Source organism: Mercenaria mercenaria, chromosome 13 (assembly GCF_021730395.1).
Source record: "Mercenaria mercenaria strain notata chromosome 13, MADL_Memer_1, whole genome shotgun sequence".
Classification (NCBI taxonomy): Eukaryota; Metazoa; Mollusca; class Bivalvia; order Venerida; family Veneridae; genus Mercenaria; species Mercenaria mercenaria.
In genome coordinates this window covers 79,102,869-79,123,651 of record NC_069373.1, presented here as the reverse complement: position 1 = coordinate 79,123,651, position 20,783 = coordinate 79,102,869, and the positions used below count along the sequence as shown (strand labels likewise).

The 20,783-nt window shown below is 35.6% G+C and overlaps 1 protein-coding gene across 2 annotated transcripts in view; it reads right to left on the bottom strand.

Moving 5' to 3' along the window:
- The window catches only part of LOC123529777 (prestin-like), an 87,559-nt gene extending 71,810 nt beyond the window's left edge, over positions 1–15,749 (bottom strand). Inside the window, exons 1-2 of one of the 2 annotated variants that reach the window (XM_045310297.2) lie at positions 15,602–15,749; positions 11,371–12,023 (exon numbers count right to left, since the gene is read on the bottom strand). In XM_045310297.2, the coding sequence (XP_045166232.2) occupies positions 11,371–12,019 (649 nt within the window). In that variant the 5' untranslated portion in view covers positions 12,020–12,023; positions 15,602–15,749. Of the gene's footprint in view, positions 1–8,806; positions 9,036–11,370; positions 12,024–15,601 lie in introns of those variants that run through there. The other variant, XM_045310299.2, reaches the window with a different exon arrangement.
- Between the last annotated feature and the right edge of the window lie 5,034 nt (positions 15,750–20,783).

The window sequence follows — 20,783 nt, the reverse complement described above, 5'->3', positions numbered from 1 at the left end:
CTATGTCACTCATCAAAATGAGCAGAAGAGGAACCATTTAAACAAATTTGACAGATTCTACAAAGCAAGTTTGGTGAAACACATCAGAAGAATTAGTTTGAAATATTCTTAATTCTACCTCTGTGTCCCTAGATAGAGCCATTATAGTATGATCGGAGCAAATATAAAAGAGGTCCATACAGCAGTGTTGCAGACTAAGTTCAAGGTAAAGATACATGTACACAAAGTGGTTTGTTTGAATTCTTTTTCAACTTTGGCCCATTATAACATAATTTAACACGATCCGATTCATTTTCCTATTAAACAAGGAAGTCTGAAAATAGTGAATTATTATACAACAATTCACTGTTCTGACATCAAAATTATTACGTCATAGCATCAAACGGCATAGCAGCGTGCTGGAAAAGAAACCGATTGAAAACGGGCAAATATTTAATGAACGCTGTCAATTTAGGATGTACTTTAAAAGTCCTTGGTAACGTGTTAGAATCAAAAAAATCTCATTTGGTGATTTGCTCTTGAATAAAATCATTGCCAGATGCGTATTATTATATCACTCGGGCTGCGCCCTCATGATATAATTCCTTCGCATCTGAACTCCAAACAATGATTTCTTCAGTGACAAATTACTAAATGAGATATATTATTTCTTAAACAAAACATAACATGTTTCAGTAACAAAGTTCAAATGATTTTTTTTTTTTTTCACATGATATGGTACTTTTTTTCCAACGTATTTGTTTTGTTAGTGGAGAAAGGGAGATAGGGGTAAATGCCCTACTGTATCATGCATAGATTTGAAAAGTTCAACACATATTTGAAACCGGATTTAGGTATAGACTGCGTGGGTGGATCAGTAATCTCTGCTACAAATAAAGATGTGCATCAGACCTCAACTGCGTCATCAACTGTGTACTATAAAGTCTATAATACAATCAATTACACGTAAATTTCACAAAAAGAGAATAATAATAAAATGAACAAAAGCTGTCACAAGGAGACAGCCGCTTGGCTATTTTCGATGCTGGATAGTGAAACTGGGCACATCTGTGGAAGTTGGAGCTGTCACTAGAGTGTTTAATGACTCCAATGGTGGATGAAGATATTGCACAATAGCTTGAGTCTGTGTCAAAAATATTAAGTTATAAGAGAGATAAAGATAAAGTGTATCAAAACACTATATAAGTACATATAAGAATAATTCTAAGCAAAAGGGGGCATAATTCATAAAATATTGGTGCAAGAGTTATGCACCTTGTGTCATATGTGGGTAATGATGTGGAACATTGTTACAACTACTTCAAGTCTGAATCAAATGAATTTCGTAATAACTGAGATATAGTGAAAATGCCTCAAAATTAACACTTAAATTCTAAGTAAAAGCAGGTAACATTCATAAAAACTGGTGCATGAGTTATGCACCTTGTGTCATATGATGTGGGTGATAAGGTGAAAAAGCTATTTTAAGTTTGAATCAAACCCATTGTGAAATAACTGAAATATAGCGAAAGTGCATCAAAACTTTAACCTGAAATTGTAATTCATGAAATATTGGTGTGAAAGCTATAGCCCTTGTGCCATATGATGTGGGTGATGATGAGGAATAACTATTTTAAGTCTAAAGCAAATTATCAAGTAATTACAGAGATAAGTAGAAACAAGAGCACCGCCTTGTGGGTGCTGACGCTCATCTGATTTTTTTTGTGTAATAGAAATATTGTCCTACCCATGATTTTCTAAGTCTAAAAAGGGCCATCATTCTTGCAAAAAGCAGGATAGAGTTATGTTTCTTGATGTACAGTGTCCACTTATGATGGTGAAAAACTGTTGCAAGTTTTAAAGCAATAGCTTTAATAGTTTATGAGAAAAGTTGACTTAAACATAATACTCAACCAAGAAAATGATTTTCTAAGTCCAAAAGGGGCAATAATTATTGCAAAAAGCAGGATTGAGTTATGTTGCTTGCTGTACAGGGTCAGCTTATGATGGTGAACAAGTGTTGCAAGTTTCAAAGCAATAGCTTTGATAGTTTAAGAGAAAAAGTTGACCTAAACATAAAACTTAACCAAGAAATCTGATATTTTCTAAGTCAAAAAGGGGCCATAAATCTTGCAAAAAGCAGGACGGAGTTATGTTTCTTGCTATACAGGGTCAACTTATGATGGTAAACAAGTGTTGCAAGTTTTAAAGCAATAGCTTTGATAGTTTAGGATAAAAGCTGACCTAAACATAAAACTTAACCAAGAAAACTTATTTTCTAAGTCCAAAAGGGGCAATAAATCTTGCAAAAAGCAAGATGGAGTTATGATTCTTGACGTACAGGGTCTGCTTATGATGGTGAACAAGTATTCCAAGTTTCAAAGCAATAGCTTTGATAGTTTAGGAGAAAAGTTGACCTAAACATAAAACTTAACCAAGAAATCTGATATTTTCTAAGTACAAAAGGGGCCATAAATCTTGCAAAAAGCAAGATGGAGTTATGTTTCTTGCTATACAGGGTCAGCTTATGATGGTGAACAAGTATTCCAAGTTTCAAAGCAATAGCTTTGATAGTTTAGGAGAAAAGCTGACCTAAACATAAAACTTAACCAGGCAACGCCGACGCAGACGCCGACGCCGACAACCGCTCAAGTGATGACAATAACTCATCATTTTTTTTCAAAAAATCAGATGAGCTAAAAAGAGAAAGCGTAAAATATTACTTTAACCAAGATGGGGACGCAGAAAGACGCCGACGACGACGCAGAGGTGAGTAGGATAGCTCTCCATATAATTTGTATAGTCGAGCTAAAATTTACAGCTGCATGTTGAAGAGTAAACTACACTGTAACATGTCTGTTAAACAAACAGAAAAAAGAAAGACTTAATATTTCACTTAATCGCCTTAACAAAATTTATATAAATTGACGAGTTGCATCAGTACAGGTTAATAATTCTTTAAATTTTTAAGAATTCAGTCCAGAGTAATAGTATTTTCTATGTACTTTCATCGATCATTGTCAAAAACGGGCCATTTTAATAGATAGCGCTGTTCGTCTGCTAAACAGTTCGAACGACAGATTAGACATTTGCACTCAGTATAATCTTGATCAAACCATCTACCAGTTTCAACCGGGAAATGGTGATTGCCTGTCCTAAATTTAACTATATTCTTAGGTATTCCTTCCAGTTAAGCTGTAATAAAATAATCTTAAAGTTGAATAGCTCCTTTAAATAATAAAGAATTTCTGCCTTTGTTTGTGTTAAGAAGTGAATAATGTAGCCAAGTGTCTTATCTTACTACATGTACTTCATTTAAAATTTCTTTTATCTTACTTACCCGTTTAGATTCAAAATTACATGTAGGTATATTTTTCATATACTGATATATTTTATATGACAATTTATTTTGATTTTCTGTTACAAGTCGATTCCAGTAGCCAATCATCATAGTTTTAATAGTTATATCGATAGGATATCTTCCGATTTCTGCGTACAACATATACAACGGACTACTTTTTCTTAAATATAATATTCTTGTTATAGTAATTTTGTTTTGTGTTCATGAGATCCTTGGTTAACCCTCATAGTGGTATAACTGTGACAAGTAGTTTCAGAGGAGAAAATGATTTAAGTAAAAATACTGACATAAGAATTACATGTGCAGTAGCTACATTAGATTAGTATTGGAGTACATCAGAGTATTACAAAACATTTGGCGAGTTTTTCATAGCCTGTATCCTATATTTAGAAACATGTTCAACATATAAATCAATTTTTGAAGTAAATTTAGTATGGGGTAAATGGACACCACAATAAACTGTCGCAATAAAATGTCTTGTTTTTTGTGACAACTAGCATATTTAAGGAGTGACAAGTGTTAATATACTAGTTGTATCAGACAAGCAATACCTTTAGGGGAAAAGTTCTGTATTTGATAGTAGGCCATCAAATTCCAATATAACTGTCAGAGAAAAACATGCACATGTACATCACAGATTCCAACTAGTGTATCCTTTAATTGATATAACACTGGTCAATATATGGAAAAAAAAACATCTTTGGGTATATGTGAAGCACATAGCAAACTTATCAAATTTATTCATTTACATAAAATAATCATAAGCTGCAAGTACACAGACTCGAAGGGATAAATGGCCACTTGAAAAGTTTAATATAAATTAAACTAAAAACTGTCAAAAAATGTCATTTCTGTCATAATTTGCACCCCACAAAAATAATGCTTTCACTTGAATTTTCAGGTAATTCTAATTCATTAATTACATGGTATAATATTTATTTTCAAGGGAGAAAATGCAATAAATATTTCAAACAAGTTCATAGATAGTTGTCTCCCCTTACAGTATTTAACGGTCTTTGTCATCCTTCAACTATTTTTATCTTCACATTATATCCTTATCAGGAAAAAGTTTAAAATCCTTAGATCCATTTCAATTTTCAAGGGAGGAAACTGCTTGAAGTATTTCTGGTACCAATCTCAGATGCAGCTGTCTCCCTTACAATCTTGACTATCCTCAATTAACCCTTATCATGCTGGACATGATTGATACTGCCTTTGTGACCAGTGTCTGCACATTCCTTGCAGTCTAATCATGACCTGCACTGTTCACCATTCAGTCAGTATCTATTTGGTTTGCACCCCTTTGAACAGTTAATGGTTACAGTCCAAACTGAAAGATGGACAAGTTCAGTATAAAAATTAAGCAGGGTAAGGGTTAAAAAATTAAAATCCATATCGGAAATCTGATGCTTTAGGATCAACATTTGTTCTATATAAACTTAATTAAAGAGCCTGCATATTCTCCAAATAACCTATCATCTGTAAATCAGGTTTCATAAACAAATTTCTTGCACTATGAAAGTAAACAAAGGATAATTATATGTTTTGTGACAGACAGACGGTCAGGTAAATGGACAAAATAAATGATCTGTTTACTACAAATATGAATTTCTATCAATGTCACAGATATCACACAAAATTCTGTACTCAATTTATTACATCATCCACCACTTGCGACAGACAGGACAGACAGACAGATGGACAAGCACAGAATATAAAATAATGTGCATGTTCTCCACATTGTTTTCTACCTATTTAGCATATTTCATGAAAAACATGTCTTGTATGTTCAAGTTATTACAGAAAACACATTTTTGCAATATTTTTGGACTATCTCCTGCCAACATAACCACATTTGTTTCCACAACATGTTGACATCCATCATTTTTACATGATTTTTACATGGTTTTTACAGGTCGAAATTAGGATACTAATTCTGCAAATTTCCACCATCAAATGATAGATTAATTTCTTTTCTACATGTTTGTTTTAAGTTGTGTCAAAAGTTTTCTCTTCAATCAAAATGTGACTATTTGTGCCAACAGCTCCATGCAGATAATTCAACATTAGAATAAGTTATCCTTACATTTTTCAAAATCATGACTGTCAACTACAAACTGACTACTTTTGTAAGTGAGCATGGCTTGCTACTTACCTGATCATATTCTTAAGTGAAATATGAGCAAGATAAAGTGAGATTAAGATTACCCAATGCAGCTATTTCAAAATTCAAGTATAGTTTTCAAAAACCAATAAGTTTTTGTTAAGATACATCATACATATTTATAGATAGGTACACTACAAACAATATTATTCTGATTCATTTTTTCAATCTAACAATGCCAAAATCTACCCAAACATCTTTTAGACCCATCACAACCTACATCTGATATTTTTTATGCCCAGAGTTTATTAATTAGCAGCAATTGTAGGAAGAGGAAACCTACAGTAATGAATGAAAAGATGACACACATAAGGTCAGAGACCACTAATTCGAAAAAGACAAAGGATGATCACCCATCCCTAAGTTTTTAAATGTTTACTCTCTTCATAATCTTACTTTCAAGTAACTAAAAAGCATGAATATAAATGAATGTAAAATGTTAAAATATAACTGGTACATATTTGTATTTTAGTTTTTGTGCAAGACTGAAATCTAAAGAAAAACCTAGACACTACCATTTTGGCAAGTTTCATAAGAAAGAAAATTAATTCAACTAGAGTTATCACTAAAGGTGATGAATGTACACGCCCCCCCCCCACCATGCACTGACACAGTACATTGCAATTTGACGCACACAAGATTGCATAATTATGTGGACTGTATGTATATAGACTGTATGTATACAGTATAGTAACAAAAAACAAAGTCCCATAACTATGCAGAATATTTATCTAAAAGAATGTAACATGACATGCACAACTAGGGTTGGTACTGATCACTTGTGTGAAGTTTCATTAAATTGTGTGCAAGGGTTTGGTAGATTAGGCACGCACAAGATTGCATATGCAGACTGTATGTACATAGTATGTTAACAAGAAACAAAGTCCCATAACTCTGCAATTTTTGTCGCTGAAAGAACCTAACATGCCCCATGCACAACTACTGTTGTTACTGATCACTTGTGTGAAGTTTCATTGAATTGTGTCAAGAGGATGAGGAGAGATGGTGCGCACAAGATTATGTCTATGTATATAGTATAGTAACAAAAAAATAAAGTCCCATAACTCTGCAAATTTTTTTTCTAAAAGAACCTAACATGCCCCATGCACAACTACTGTTGGTACTGATCACTTGTGTGAAGTTTCATTAAATAGTGTCAAGGGATGAGGAGAGATTTGCGCACAAGATTGTGTCTAAGTATATAGTATAGTAACAAAAAAATAAGTCCATAACTCTGCAAATTTTTTTTCTAAAAGACCTAACATGCTCCATGCACAACTATGTTGGTACTGATCATTGTGTGAAGTTCATTAAATTCTGGGCAAGGGATGAGGAGAGATGGTGCACACAAGATTGCGTCTACGGACAGACGGCCAGACGGACAGACAACCTGAAACCAGTATACCCCCCCTTACAACTTTGTTGTCGGGGGGTACAAAAAGTATGTATACGTAACATATCTCAATATCTTTTTGGAAAATATATGACAAGCTAGTTGCTTGGTATTCTATTACTAGCTGCCGCAGACAAACAATTAAAATTCAAGGAAAATTCAGCCTATTCAATTAGTCTCAATTTTTCAACTGCAAGGCACACTGATTTCACAGGACATTTACCGTATATCTGCCTCTATGTCTCAAGCAGTTAGGATCAAAACTGTGGTGGACAGAAATCAACATGATTGAAACTTCACAATTTATAGTTTTACATACACAGAGGGGTTTAAAAATAAACAGATCGCTACACACACAGCTTTACATGACTGAGGTAGAAATTTAATGGTTAAGTGGAAAACATGCCGACATACATGGAGTTGAAAAGTGTTATGCGTACAAAACGGGGTTTTCTCATTAGGAGTAAAAAATTGTTTGTTTCCCGTATCTTGACCTACCCTAAATTTTTGGCCTGACCATATATGTTTTTATGGCCACAGAGAATATTTTTTTCAACTTTTTAACAAAAAATTGCAAAACTGCACTTTTTATGCTTTAAACATGGTCATGATGTTAGAAATCAACTTACTGATGCTCTGAAGGCATAACCCCCTTCAAAGAAGTATAAAATACACAGAATGGCAACTGGCTGTGATCTCGTGTCAGAGCGTGAATCGGCGTTATCTTAGTAAAAACAAACATCGGCGAGCATGGAGTTACAATTTGTACCTTTAAAACTACATTTAAAATACATGTTAGCTTCTAAAACAACATTAATTTAGTTTAATGTGAAATAGTCTTTTTGGTGAGATTTCCTCTATATGCCTTTCAAGCTGCCAATCTATTTATTTTTATAGCTCTTTGGCCCCTTCTTTGTAATTACTTTTTGACACAAAACAATTTCCGAAAAGTCTCACTTAATAAAAAAAATCCAAAAAAATTTTTTTTTACGACCTACCTACCCTAATTTTTTTTTTTAGCATGATACTGGAAACAAAGAATTTTTTTAGGCCTTAGGTAGGACATATACGGTAACGATTGCATTTGGAATGAGCTTTGCAGACATTTAATATCAAGTGTGAAAAAATTGGGTTTAAATATGTATCTGAAGCCTCCAAAGTTAGCAACACAATTTGCATCACTGGTTATATAGGAGAGATCGCCATGACGTCACGCATAAATACCTGTTTATCTGGTGGTGGGTAAAACAAATGTTTTTACATCGTTTGTGTATGGGATCTGAATTTTTAATTTTTAATAACTTTTCTGCTCATTTATGGATTTTAAAAATTCAAAAAGTTTTGAAATGCTTACGATTTTCATATTTTTCCATTTAACTATCTTTTTAAAATGAATAACCGTTTTAAATGACATAAGATTTTAATAGCGGCATAGCGATCCTCCAAACTTTTAGAAAAAACACTGTAAGTTAAGCGTTCATAATTAATCCATTTAATTTCGAAATTATAATCAAAAGTAATCAATAAATTGCTTGTTTTAGACATTTTCCATTGATCAAAAAATTATTGATATTATTTGGGTTTTAAGAAAGTTTAAGCCGTTGGGAAAACATCACTGTTTACAAAAAACATGGATGCTCGGCGTCTGCCCACCCGGCCTTTGTCTTATCAGTTCTAAAAAATAGAAAATACAATGGATTTGTTTACAAACACGATCTCTCCTATACACTTAGAAGGAAACCATTCTGCATTGTTTTGAATGGTAAGTGGGTTGCACTGGTGGAAGGCGCAGAGGAAGTTATAGTCTAAATATATTAAAGGACCCTTTGTGCACAATTAGTTGGGCTACCTATTCAATTTTCAGAAAATTAGCCATGATTTCTTTGAACAGTTCAAATAAATAATTTACCAATTCCAATTTCTTCCATAGTTGCAGTGACAGCATTGTGACTTTGATGCATCAATAAACGAACAACATCTAACTACTTCATTTTTACGTTTCAAGGCAAAGGTCAGACCCAGTAAATGAACAAATGTGTAAATCTACAAGTATCTGCTATCTAGTTCAGAATATCAAAATATATTATTATGAAATAATCCCACTTTGTAAACGTGATTTCATGTAAACAAACGACCTTCTTGTTTGTCATTAAGAGTAGCCCCCCTCGATAAATGCCGACGATTCCGAAATTTCCCGCCATCCGTCAAAATGATACTGGCGCGAAAATTTAAATCGTGGATCCTGGAATTTTCTGAAGCATTTGCAGTGCTATCCAAACTGACAAGATACTGGCTAAGGGCTTTTAGTTCAATTTTTTAATAGAGCTAATCTGGTAAAAAAAGGAAACAATTCCATATTTGCACCAAGATAGAGCTAGAGATCTAACCTACTCAAGATTTTTTACCGTTTTCTCAGCCAAAAGTAGGTGTAGATTTTAGAAGACCTCTATAAAGCGGTAAATGATGTGCCATGAATTCTAGAGTTAAGTCAAGTCAATACACAGGGAGAATGAAGTGATAGAACTATTTAAAGAATTGTTTTCCTTGGGTGTAAGTTAGCTACCGGCAGAAATTTGAAAAATCTTGGTCGGAAATTATCGTCGCAAATAGGCCTAGATCTAAGGTGGGTGTGAATTTTTTGATGATCTCAAGTATCATTGTTTTCTGTTTTTGAAGTTATTTTATAAATAGATCTAGTTAGACTAGATCTATGAGAAAAAAAAAGAAAAAAGTAGATATCTAGTTAAAAATTGTGACTGAAATATCCAATTATCTCGGTTTAATAAACAGTTATGGCAGGGTCGGTAGGCTTAAAACGTTACGCTCTTTAGACATTGTATCATTTCATTTATCGATCTCTTCCCCAACTGTATTTTAAGTTTCATAACAGGTTTGATTTTTTAAAGTTTTATAGATCTACTATTGTCCCGTAATTTACATATTTCAGGTACAATTCTACCTGTATGATGACACAAACCCAGCTAAAGGCAGTGAAAAAGCGCCGCATGCTGTATAGTCCTGATTAGATGACAGAGGCAATCCGCAGTGTACTAAAGCGCTAAAATGTTTAATGTGCAAAAAACACACATTAGTAAACTATGCGTATGTGAGATTGGATATCTACGTGCCTGGACTTGAATTCCGACACGAAGTGAAAAGAATTATTGATTTGAACAATAGATAGATCTACTAACTTTAAAAATAACTTACCAGGTAGACAGTTGTTTGCTAAGTTTCAGTGTAGGCATCCCAAGATGACATTGCGGTCAGTTATGAATTTAAGTCATGAAAGGGCGGTTGTTAGTCTATGCGCCTCTCCGGTAACACTTTCATTTCAAACTGGTGCCCCCTTCCCCCTCCTCCTCCCACCTCCCCAATCAAATATTTCTGGATCCGGGCATGTACCTATATACCAAGTTTGAAGTCAATACTTTGTATAGTTATCAAGTTATGCTATGGGCACAAAATATGACGGAGAGAATTGACCTTGCTGCGACCTGACCTCTGACCTACCAATCTAGTTTATGCACTCTACACATCGTCTGATGGCCACCTATCTATATGCCAAGATTGGTGTCAATGACTCAAATTGTTATTAAGATATGCTCCTGACACAAGGACAAAATTGACATTTAAACTCCATTTGTGACCTTGACGTTTGACCCATCGACCTGTTCCACGCGCTCTGCACATCGCCTTATCACTAGCTACCTATATGCCAAGTTTAAAGTCAGTAACTTGAATAGTTATTGAGTTGTTCTCCGGATACGAAATATGACTGACAGACAAACAGGCAGTCTGACAGAAGCACGCGTCATCACGTCCGTTTGTCCAGAATGAGCGTATAAAAACATTACCATCTCTTTTTTTTATCGCCCGGTCAAAAGCTATTATATAGGCCATGATTTGTTTTGTTTTATGTGATTACCATTGATTTGATCATCCCAAGATGATGTTAAAATTTCAAAAAATACTTTCTTCACAGGGAAAAATCAAAATGAAATTTATTTAAGCGGCAGAACTATGAATATGGTATGCAATATTGGAACACAAAGAAATATGTTGGGAGGAAAGGCAGACATAAATTAGTATATAGACTGACAGACAACACAAAACCAGTATATTTCTCTAGATATGAGGAGATATTGCTATTTGAGGTTTATATGAGCCGTGCCATGAGAAAACCAACATAGTGGGTTTGCGACCAGCATGGATCCAGACCAGCATGCGCATCCGCGCAGTCTGGTCAGGATCCATGCTGTTCGCTAACAGTTTCTCTAATTACTATAGGCTTTGAAAGCGAACAGTATGGATCCTGGCCAGACTGCGCGGATATGCAGGCTGGTCAGGATCCATGCTGGTCGCAAAGCCACTATGTTGGTTTTCTCATGGCACGGCTCATATGTATTTTCAAGCGAATGTTGAGTAATTCATTATAGAATACGGCTAATTAGCTTTTTAACATTTCAATACCTGTTTCGAGTTTAGCAGGACTCACTTCTGTTTTTGCCATTGGATTTACTGCTGTGCCATTGGCCGCCTTGCATTCTTTTTCCTTTTCCGCATTCTCTTCGTCTTTCTCACTAAGTCGCTTATCATGTGTATCTAATATCAATCCATTTGCAACAGGAAGGTCCCTATTAATTTTGTCAATTTTATCCATAAAAGTATCGTCAACTTCAAATCCCTCGTTCTGCACTGCTTGCGGATTGGCACTTTCGTATCTTCCATTCTCTAATAGTTTCTGTTTATCTTTTATATATCCTTCATTTTCTGCTGCGGAAGAAATGCCACTTTTTAATTCTCCATTCTCTAATGATCTAGCAATATCTTTTTCATATGTTTTATTTTCTGCTACTGAATGAGCGTCACTATCTAATCCTTGTTTCTCGTCTCTATTTGGAATGTCGATTTCATACACCCCATCCTCTATTGTTTTAGGAATGGCTTTTCCATTTCTTTCATTTTGTATTGCGGAAGAAATGTCGCTTTCTATTTCTCCTTTCTCGTCTGCTGTTTGGATGTCACTTTCTTCATTTTCTGTTGTTTCACGGACGCCTTTTTCGCATCTTTCATTTTCCGCTCCTGTAGAAATATCACTTTCAAATCCTTGGTTTTCCATTGTACTGTGAAAAAGACACAAAATAGTCGAAACACAATGCATCTGTAATGTTTAAGTAAATGTTAAGTGTGGTCAGAAAGTGCAGATTATAGGACGGCAATTCTTATTGATTTACATGTTAGCAAGTCGAAAATGTGATAGTTGGATATGTAATAGAAATGGTAAAGAAAATAAGCTTACCGTCTCAAATCAAGAGGCTTTTCTACAATAGTGATGATAGAGTCTTTCTTGTTGTTAATTCTATTCACAGATATACTATCTCTTACGCACGTGCAAAAAATAAACATTAATTAAAACACATGCAGTACGTGACAGTACGTCATGTGGATATGATCATAAATATTAGCATTATGCAAAATACGAAAAGTTTATCTACTTTAGACAGACTACATGAAAGAGATTACAATGAGTATCACAATCGACGACTAGTTTTCCTGCTTTCCGTACTTTCGAAGATTCTTTTGCTGTTGTTATTTTTTGTTTCTGCGGTCTAGTTTCCGGACGTTGGAGACTTATTAAAGTTTCGTACATAATGTACGCGTTCTGTAGGTTTTATTAATTTTAGCCCGTCTAATTACTGATAAAAATCTACGAGTGATCGTTTGCATCGGTGTCGTCCAGTCTGTCCAAGATTGAAACTTAAATGTAGTTTCTAAACTTGCACATAAAATGAGCCGCGCCATGAGAAAACCACCATAGTGCATTTGCGACCAGCATTGATCCAGACCAGCTTGCACATTCGCGCAGTCTGTCCAGGATCCATGCTGTTCGCTAACGGTATCTCTAATTGCAATAGGCTTTGAAAGCGACCAGCATGGATCCGCGCAGGCTGGTCTGGATCCATGCTGGTCGCAAATGCACTATGTTGGTTTTGTCATGGTGCGGCTCAAATCTATCCTATAAGTAATCATTAAACTACTCTTAAAGTTTTCATGAAGTACACTAATTAATATGTACCAAAATTTCTTTCTTTCAAATCGTTTGCACCACCACGGCTACATTTTGGTATGACCGAACCCCGACTACATATTTGTACGATCGAACCTCGGCTACATCTTTGTACGACCGAACCTCGGCTACATTTTTTTTTTTAACGACCGAACCTAGGCTACATTTTGTATGACGAACCTAGGCTACCGAACCTCGACTACATTTTGTACGACCGAACCTAGGCCACATTTTGTATGACGAACCTAGGCTACCGAACATCGACTACATTTTGCACGACTGAACCTCGACTACATTTTTGTACGACAGAACCTTGGCTACATTTTGTTCGACCGAACCTCGGCTACTTTTTTTGTACGACAGAACCTCGGCTACATTTTGTACGACCGAACCTCGGCTACATTATTGTACGACCGAACCTCGGCTACATTTTGTACGACGAACCTCGGCCACATTTTTGTATGATCGGACCAGTAATCGGGTAACCTGACATACTATTAGGCGTGAAGAGAGCATGCGGGTATAAATATTTTGTTGTTTTAGTTTTCAACCATTAAAAAGTTTATCAGATCGAGCATAAGACACATGCATATATACAGGTAATATATGGAGCTACACATTTTGAATTATACCTTATTTTAATAAATAACTAAAATAAACAGGCAATGTAACATGAAAATGTAGTTGTAGTCTTTTACATATATTTATACATTTAATGAAAAGGTCTTTGCCAAGGTTTATCAGGAATAATTGAAATTACACTTCAAAATTATTATTCGCAGGTAAAAAGAAACAAAACTGACACATGAAAAATGAATTTAAAACAAACTTGTAAATAGTCATTTCATTAAGTTTTAACAGGCGGTCATTTTGAAATTTCGATAATCCAAATCCTTTAAATTGCTAGTAATAGTTTACTGACATAATTTCTAGAGCAGCAATTGAGTATTCGTTCCTGTGTACATTTGTGGTCTCATTTTAGGCAGCCATTTTTAGAATGATGGTAGTCTTGAAGAGGAAATACCTTAAGTCTAAGACTGCAATAAATATTTGAACAGTTCTACCATATTAATGTTTATTTCAATATTTCCGGTTGGATATTGAGGGGTCATTTTTAATATGGTGACCATTTTGTGTAAGAGGAATGTACTTTCTCTTTGAAACGTATTAGGAGATTTTAAATGATTCAGTGAATGCTATAAATAAGGATATAACACTGTTTTCACAATATATGGTATTATTTCGGGCAGTCATTTCTAAAACGGCGGCCATCTTAATCATTTTTTTATCTCTGTATCTGTAAAGTATAAAATGATGCTAAAGTTAAATTTTGTACGATAATTTTTCCTTTCCCAATATACGCTGACATTAAACACTATTTTCAGCTTTGTAACACATGAACTAATGTTACAGGCATATCTTTAGCTTCCAATTACTAGTTAGAGATTTCTTTGGTCTATAGTAGTAAAACCGGACAGTATCACCGTTGACCTCTGTTGTTCAGAGGGGACGGAGGTCAAATGTAAAAATCACAATTACCTTGAGGCTACCAATCGTATCCACACAATATCTGAAGAAAACTTTGGGCTGTCAAGCTTTATAGAATAATTGCCTGTGGTCAGTAAATGATCTGTTTTCTTTTCGGTCAGTAGGTCCAATGTCAATGTCACAGTGTCCGTGAGGCTAAAAATGGTTTCTGCTCAATAACTAAAAACGTTATGGTTTCCGCTCAATAACTAAAATACCGTTAGGCTATTTGCATTCAAATTTCAAAATTGTCTGCAGTCTGTAGCTGAACCATATTACTTTATTGGTCCGTAGGACAAATGTCAAGGTCACATTATCCTCGGGTTGCTAAATAACTAAATAAAGCTTATGCCGCAGAATAATTGCCTTTGGTAAAAAAAAAAAAAAACCATAATGCTTTTTAGTTTTGGTAATTACCATAAGGGTCAAGGTCTGATTTTTGATCAATTACTAGAACACGCTCAGTCAAAATTTTCTTTGCCTTGTTTAAAGTTTGATTTTGGTAAATAGTTTTTCAACATTATTTCAGATCTGTAACAGCGGCAAATTAATCTAACTAATGTTTATGGATACTGCCCCAGTACTGAATGGCATACCGAACTCACGCCTCGTACTCTGTCAAAAGCAATATTTTTATCGGATGAAAAAAAGAACTACATCATCTTTTAATGTCGTAACTTTCTGGTATTTAGTAAGAAAGCTTAGAGGGTCAAGTGTATACGAATTCTTGCTACGAAATAATTACTTGTGGGAGCAAAATAAGAGACAAAAAAAGTTCCCGGAAAATTCCATAAAACAGTCAAAAATTAGCAAAAATATTTAGAATATGTGACGCTGAACTTTTTTTTTTTTTCATCAAATAATTTATTAAAATTCCTATAGTGTTACACCTTGAAATTCAAATGATTATTTTAACAATGATTAGGAAAATGATGATGATGATGATGATAATGATGAGGAATAAATTACTAAAATAAAAGAAATGAATAAAAGAAAGCCTGTAGGCCTACTCTCAGATGCACAATATTTTCATTTACTCATTTTTAAAGATTATTTAGTAATATTCACAAAAGAATAAAAAAAAAAATCAAACAAATATATGTTTACCTTCTTCCCAATATTATCCTAATATCTGCTGAACCTTTTGTGACTTAAATTTAAGAAGTGAAGCTGGGTGATTTTTTTTCCTTATCTTGTTCCTTGCCACTCTTCTTTCAAAAAGCGTCTAGTAAACATGATCATTTGGCAGACGACACGTTTCAATGTCAATATGACTAGAAGTAAAAACCGTGGCCTTACTAACAATGGAACAGTATTGGGTTTCAATAACAAACGTGACTAGTCACTATTCTCTTTGTCCTGTTTCGAATGCAAGATTTTTATAGCTTGGTGCGGTCGTGCAGACCTGATGCTGGCGCATTTTTTAAAAATTTCTCCTAAACCCAGGATGCCCACTATTTTTGGAACTATATTTAATAAATCGAATAATACGTTGCATTTATGTAAAAGATGCAAAACTTTTTCCCAAACCATGCGAATTCGCTTCTCGCCTGCATAAGTCAAAATAGACAGTTTAAATCTTTAAAAAAAAAATATTATTAATGCTGCGTTTACACTTAGCCACGATGTCCACGATGTCCACGATTTAAAGAAAAGCTCGGAGCTCCACGATTTATTGCACGAATTTTTTACTACGCTTTCCTACGCTTTCTTACGCTATCAGTACGTTTTGTTACTACCTGCAGCGTTTTATTACGAAACCATCACGATTCTGGTCGAAATCTGCCACAATTTTCATCACGTTCTCTGAAGTTCTCTTACGATATCCACGAATTGCTATCACGTTTTGTCACGTTCTGTTTAGATTCCTCACGTTATCACGTTTTGTTAAGCTCTCCTCCGATTTATGGCCACGATTTGATCAAGATTGTCACGTTTTCAGCATGACTGAAGTATAAATAGGAGGCATGGGTCATCCTCTCATTCTCTGCAGAGATTCCAAAGAGGAACGAGCTATGCATCAAAGAGCTGAACAATATGCTGAATTTGCAATTTTCGTGTATGCCTATAACAGTTACTCGTCGACATCAGCAACAAGGAACGGAACAGGGCAGGATAGAAGGGAGAGGAAGGAGAAGAAGAAATAGAAAGCCTAAGACCTGCTGGGTGAGACCATAGTTAAGCGGAAACCGAAGGCACCAACTGGGACAATACCCTCAACTTTTCAACACAGAACTAAGGCGTGAAGATGTTGGCTCCAACGTCAACTATGTAAGGATGCCTCAAGATCTAGTGAAACTTAGAATCGTGTTTCCAAGTTCACCAAGATCCCCATATGATAGAGCATAAAGGTCTGATGCGCTACGTTAAGGTCTGTTAAGCTGCATTACGCTCTACAACGATTTCCACGTTCTGTCACGCTCTCTTAAGATCTAAGATAAATCGGGATAATCGTGGCAAAATTTTTGACTTTCAAAAATTTTGTCACGATCCTTACGATCATCACGATTCCACCAAGTTCCCTCAAGATCACCACGATTCGATCCCACGAGCCCCCACGCTTACCACGCTTCTCTCAAATCGTGGACATCGTGGACATCGTGGCTAAGTGTAAACGCAGCATAAGGCAGCGGGTCGCCTATGCGCATAATACTGATGATAATCAAAAGTAGAAAAAAAGTATTGAAAACGATCCGTCTTTTAAGGTTACGGGCAGAATTCTATATAATCGCGTTGTTTCACCGACTTAGGTGTTTGTTTGTCTTAGAACGTCATTGCGCACGGAATATCTTACAAATAAAAAAACCCACCTCAGTCCCAGCTTTTAACCTTATTTAGGGCATTTTGCGAATGTATTCGTGTGTGGTAACAATTTAACTCATTTTCACTGTGTTTTTTTTTTTTTTTTTTGTTATCTTAAAATACATGTTGCTGGTATGAATCTGCATAATGTACTATGTTATTTACTTATGCATGCTCACAAAGTTATCTTTTAATAGACATTTGCGAATTAATCCGATTCCGAATACGAATCCTACTTCGGGTATTTTCTAGGGACTGTCTCAAACCATTCAGGGCTATAAATAACTAACTTGAAAGTATGAATGTGTTTACAAATTTAATTCCAGCTGTTTACGCAATCTGACTAAAGTACATCTCCTATTACGCTACGCATAGGATCTGAAAACGACCTATTCATTGCCTCGTTCTGGCGACCCTTTCACTAACCAATCAGGGCCTAACTTACAACATCTTGCAAATCTACCTGTAGCCTTGACTTTTGATATTTACAATTCTAATGTCGTAAGCTGTCAGTTAGCCGGTTAGCTCAGTCGGTAGGCCACTTGCTTTGTAAGCGAAGGATCCCGGGTTCGAGCCCTGGAATAACTGCACATTTTTCTTACTCTTCGATATTCGAACAAGTCGTCTGATTGGATAAAATAAAAATAGCAATACTGGAAATCCAAAATATACAGAAGACGAATGTGAATGGGTCGTTCTCAGATCTTCGTTTAGAAGATCAAGTACTTAAGTCAGATTGGCTGTTTACGGCACATATATCCTACTTCGGGTATTTTCTAGGGACTGTCTCAAACCATTCAGGGCTATAAATAACTAAAAAGTATGAATGTGTTTACAAATTTAATTCCAGCTGTTTACGGCGACAAACATGTGCGGCACATATTTAAACTATACTTGATAACAATTTTTTCGGGTGTCGCCACAACGATCCTATGACTTTATAATATTTCCGACAATGAAGTTCGTGTGTGAAAGTTCATTTATAGATAAGATCGGTAGCCAATATGGGCGACTCCTCCAGAGGACTGTTCGTAATTTTCAGTGGGATAGTGGAAGATACAGGAGCCGCTCCATTCTAGTTCTTTAGCGTGTCATGCATAAAGCACTCATACACTCGTATCTCACTATTAGTAATACAAGATTTAGCTTACCAAAAGGTTCTTTCTAGCACATATAAAATATTCTTTTTAAGGGATATTATTTTAGCATATTGTTACAAATGTTTAATAATGCAATGAGAAAAATATGTTTTGTCATTTTTTGTGCAAACTTAATTAGATCTATTTAAGAACTAATCTAAGTATTAAAAGTTTTATCATAACCCAAAGCTGTTTTTTTTTTTAATATAAGCAAATGCAATACATATTATGCTATTGGAAGCATTTGTCTTGCAGTCTGTATTTCACTTCCAGATATTTTCATCACGCGACTACACCAGCGAGTACCCGCACACTTAACACAAAGAAATTTCGTACATGCGTTTACGATTCGAAAAACAAATCAGGAAGTAAAAAAGTACGCAAAAGAAATGACTTGCAAATTTGAAACGTTAGAAGCTAAATGAATCACGTGACCCGGGACAATTCTATTGCGTAATTTTTTTATGGGAGTCTATTTTTAGATGATGCATATTCATTTCATTAATCCCGATTCTTTACTATTATATATCCAATCGAGGAGTTACATGATTTAAACTTTATTATTTTGTCTTCTTGTTCTGTTATTTTACGTAGTTGTATTGCACTATTTAAAGACTGGAATAAAGATTGATTATGCGTAAACACATATTGGGCTAGAGGCTATCTGTAATGAATATGCATGAGTCCAAGATGGCGACGCCCTACGGGAAATCGGATTCCTTTGACGATACCCTTGTATCCATTACATGCTCAGTCAAGTGTGACATGTTCACCGTAAGTGTTCCTTCTCTTAGTAAAATGGGGTGGGGGTCGAACGCCGAGATTAGAAGTCATACATTGTCCCCAATGGGCCACTTTCTCCGCTATTTGCTGTCAGCTTTTCACAAATGAAACCGAACAGCCCGCGAATTTTCAGTCAGTACGCAGTGAACCGCTAACAGTGGACACCAGGAGCTTGCGTTTCAGGACAACGAGGAAACCGAGCTTTCCAGTCCAAAGTGAGAACTGCTTTATTGAGGAGAATGAAGATGCGTGCCTTTCGTTCAAGAAGAGTATAAAAACCTTTCACTGGTTGAAGACGCGGTGGACGGATAGCTCAGTGGTTTGCACACTGGCCTTCCAATCCTGAGGTCGGGGGTTGGATCCCCGGCAGCTACTCGGGAATTTTCAGTGTTTCCCACCCAACTAGAGGTGTACTGGTCAGGAACCCAGGCAATCCTCGCGTGTATCAGTGTTATTCACTGGGCACGTTAAAGAACCAGGCTGTCTATTCGCAACGAGTTAGGCTAAGTTAGCCGGACAAGCCTGTATCTGATTTCTGATCTCTCTGTCGTGGGGGCTTTGTCTCACTCTGTCCCTCTGGTCAGATCGCTCTGTGTCTGTACTAGTAGAGGATGAATTATGCGCCCTGTGTGGCTGCATTTGAACTATGTAAAGCGCCTTTGAACGTGAAATTGATCATGAAAAGGGCGCTATATAAATCTGGTATGATAATAATAATGATAATAAAAATATCTGGTTCGAGAGGAACTGTTGATGCGGTAACGAGGCTCTGTCGCAAAACCCGAGGGCCACGTATCCGCTCATTCATTCAGTGATAATTCCTTTTCTTCAGCTAGCAGAAGAAAACAGATAAAACAAATGCTTCTCTTTAGGGAATGAAATTTCGCTTGAAATCAGAAATAAATTGCAACACAAATGTCATCTTACATCCCGATGGGTAATACGAGTTTTTCAATCACCGGCAAAAATAAGGGATAATCCTGTCTGACATGCAAAAACGTGTATTCCGTATATCCTAAGAAATACATTAGTTGAAAAAGTTTAAACTTAGTAGAGGACTTAGGGTTGAAGGGGTCCCTACTTTATAACAACCTCTGTTATAGCTGGCTATTTGAAGAATAGTGATTGCTATTTTACTCATCCGGGCGTCGGCGACGGCGTCAACATCGGTTAAAATTGTGCATGGTCGGTATAAGAATCGGAAAATCTGATTGCTATTTTGCATGTTACTATCATGGTCATGAAAAAATAAGATTACTCTTGTTTTTAAAGATTGTCCATCATGTCAATATGAGACAATTCAATTCAACAAAAACAAATTAAACATACCTTTTGTTGGCATAGATAAGCGGGACAACCGAAGGTCGTCTGCCGCCATCCTTCTTCGAGTATCCTTTCATAATGGAAAACGCGCCGATTCTTTTGGTTGCCATGGTTCCTTCTAAAAACAAACGTTTTCTTCTAGATCACTTTAATGTGTAAACTGTTCAGAATATTTTTCTTCTCAATGTAAAGAATTATAAGTGAAGCGCATATCAATTATTTATTGTAATGATCAGAATAAT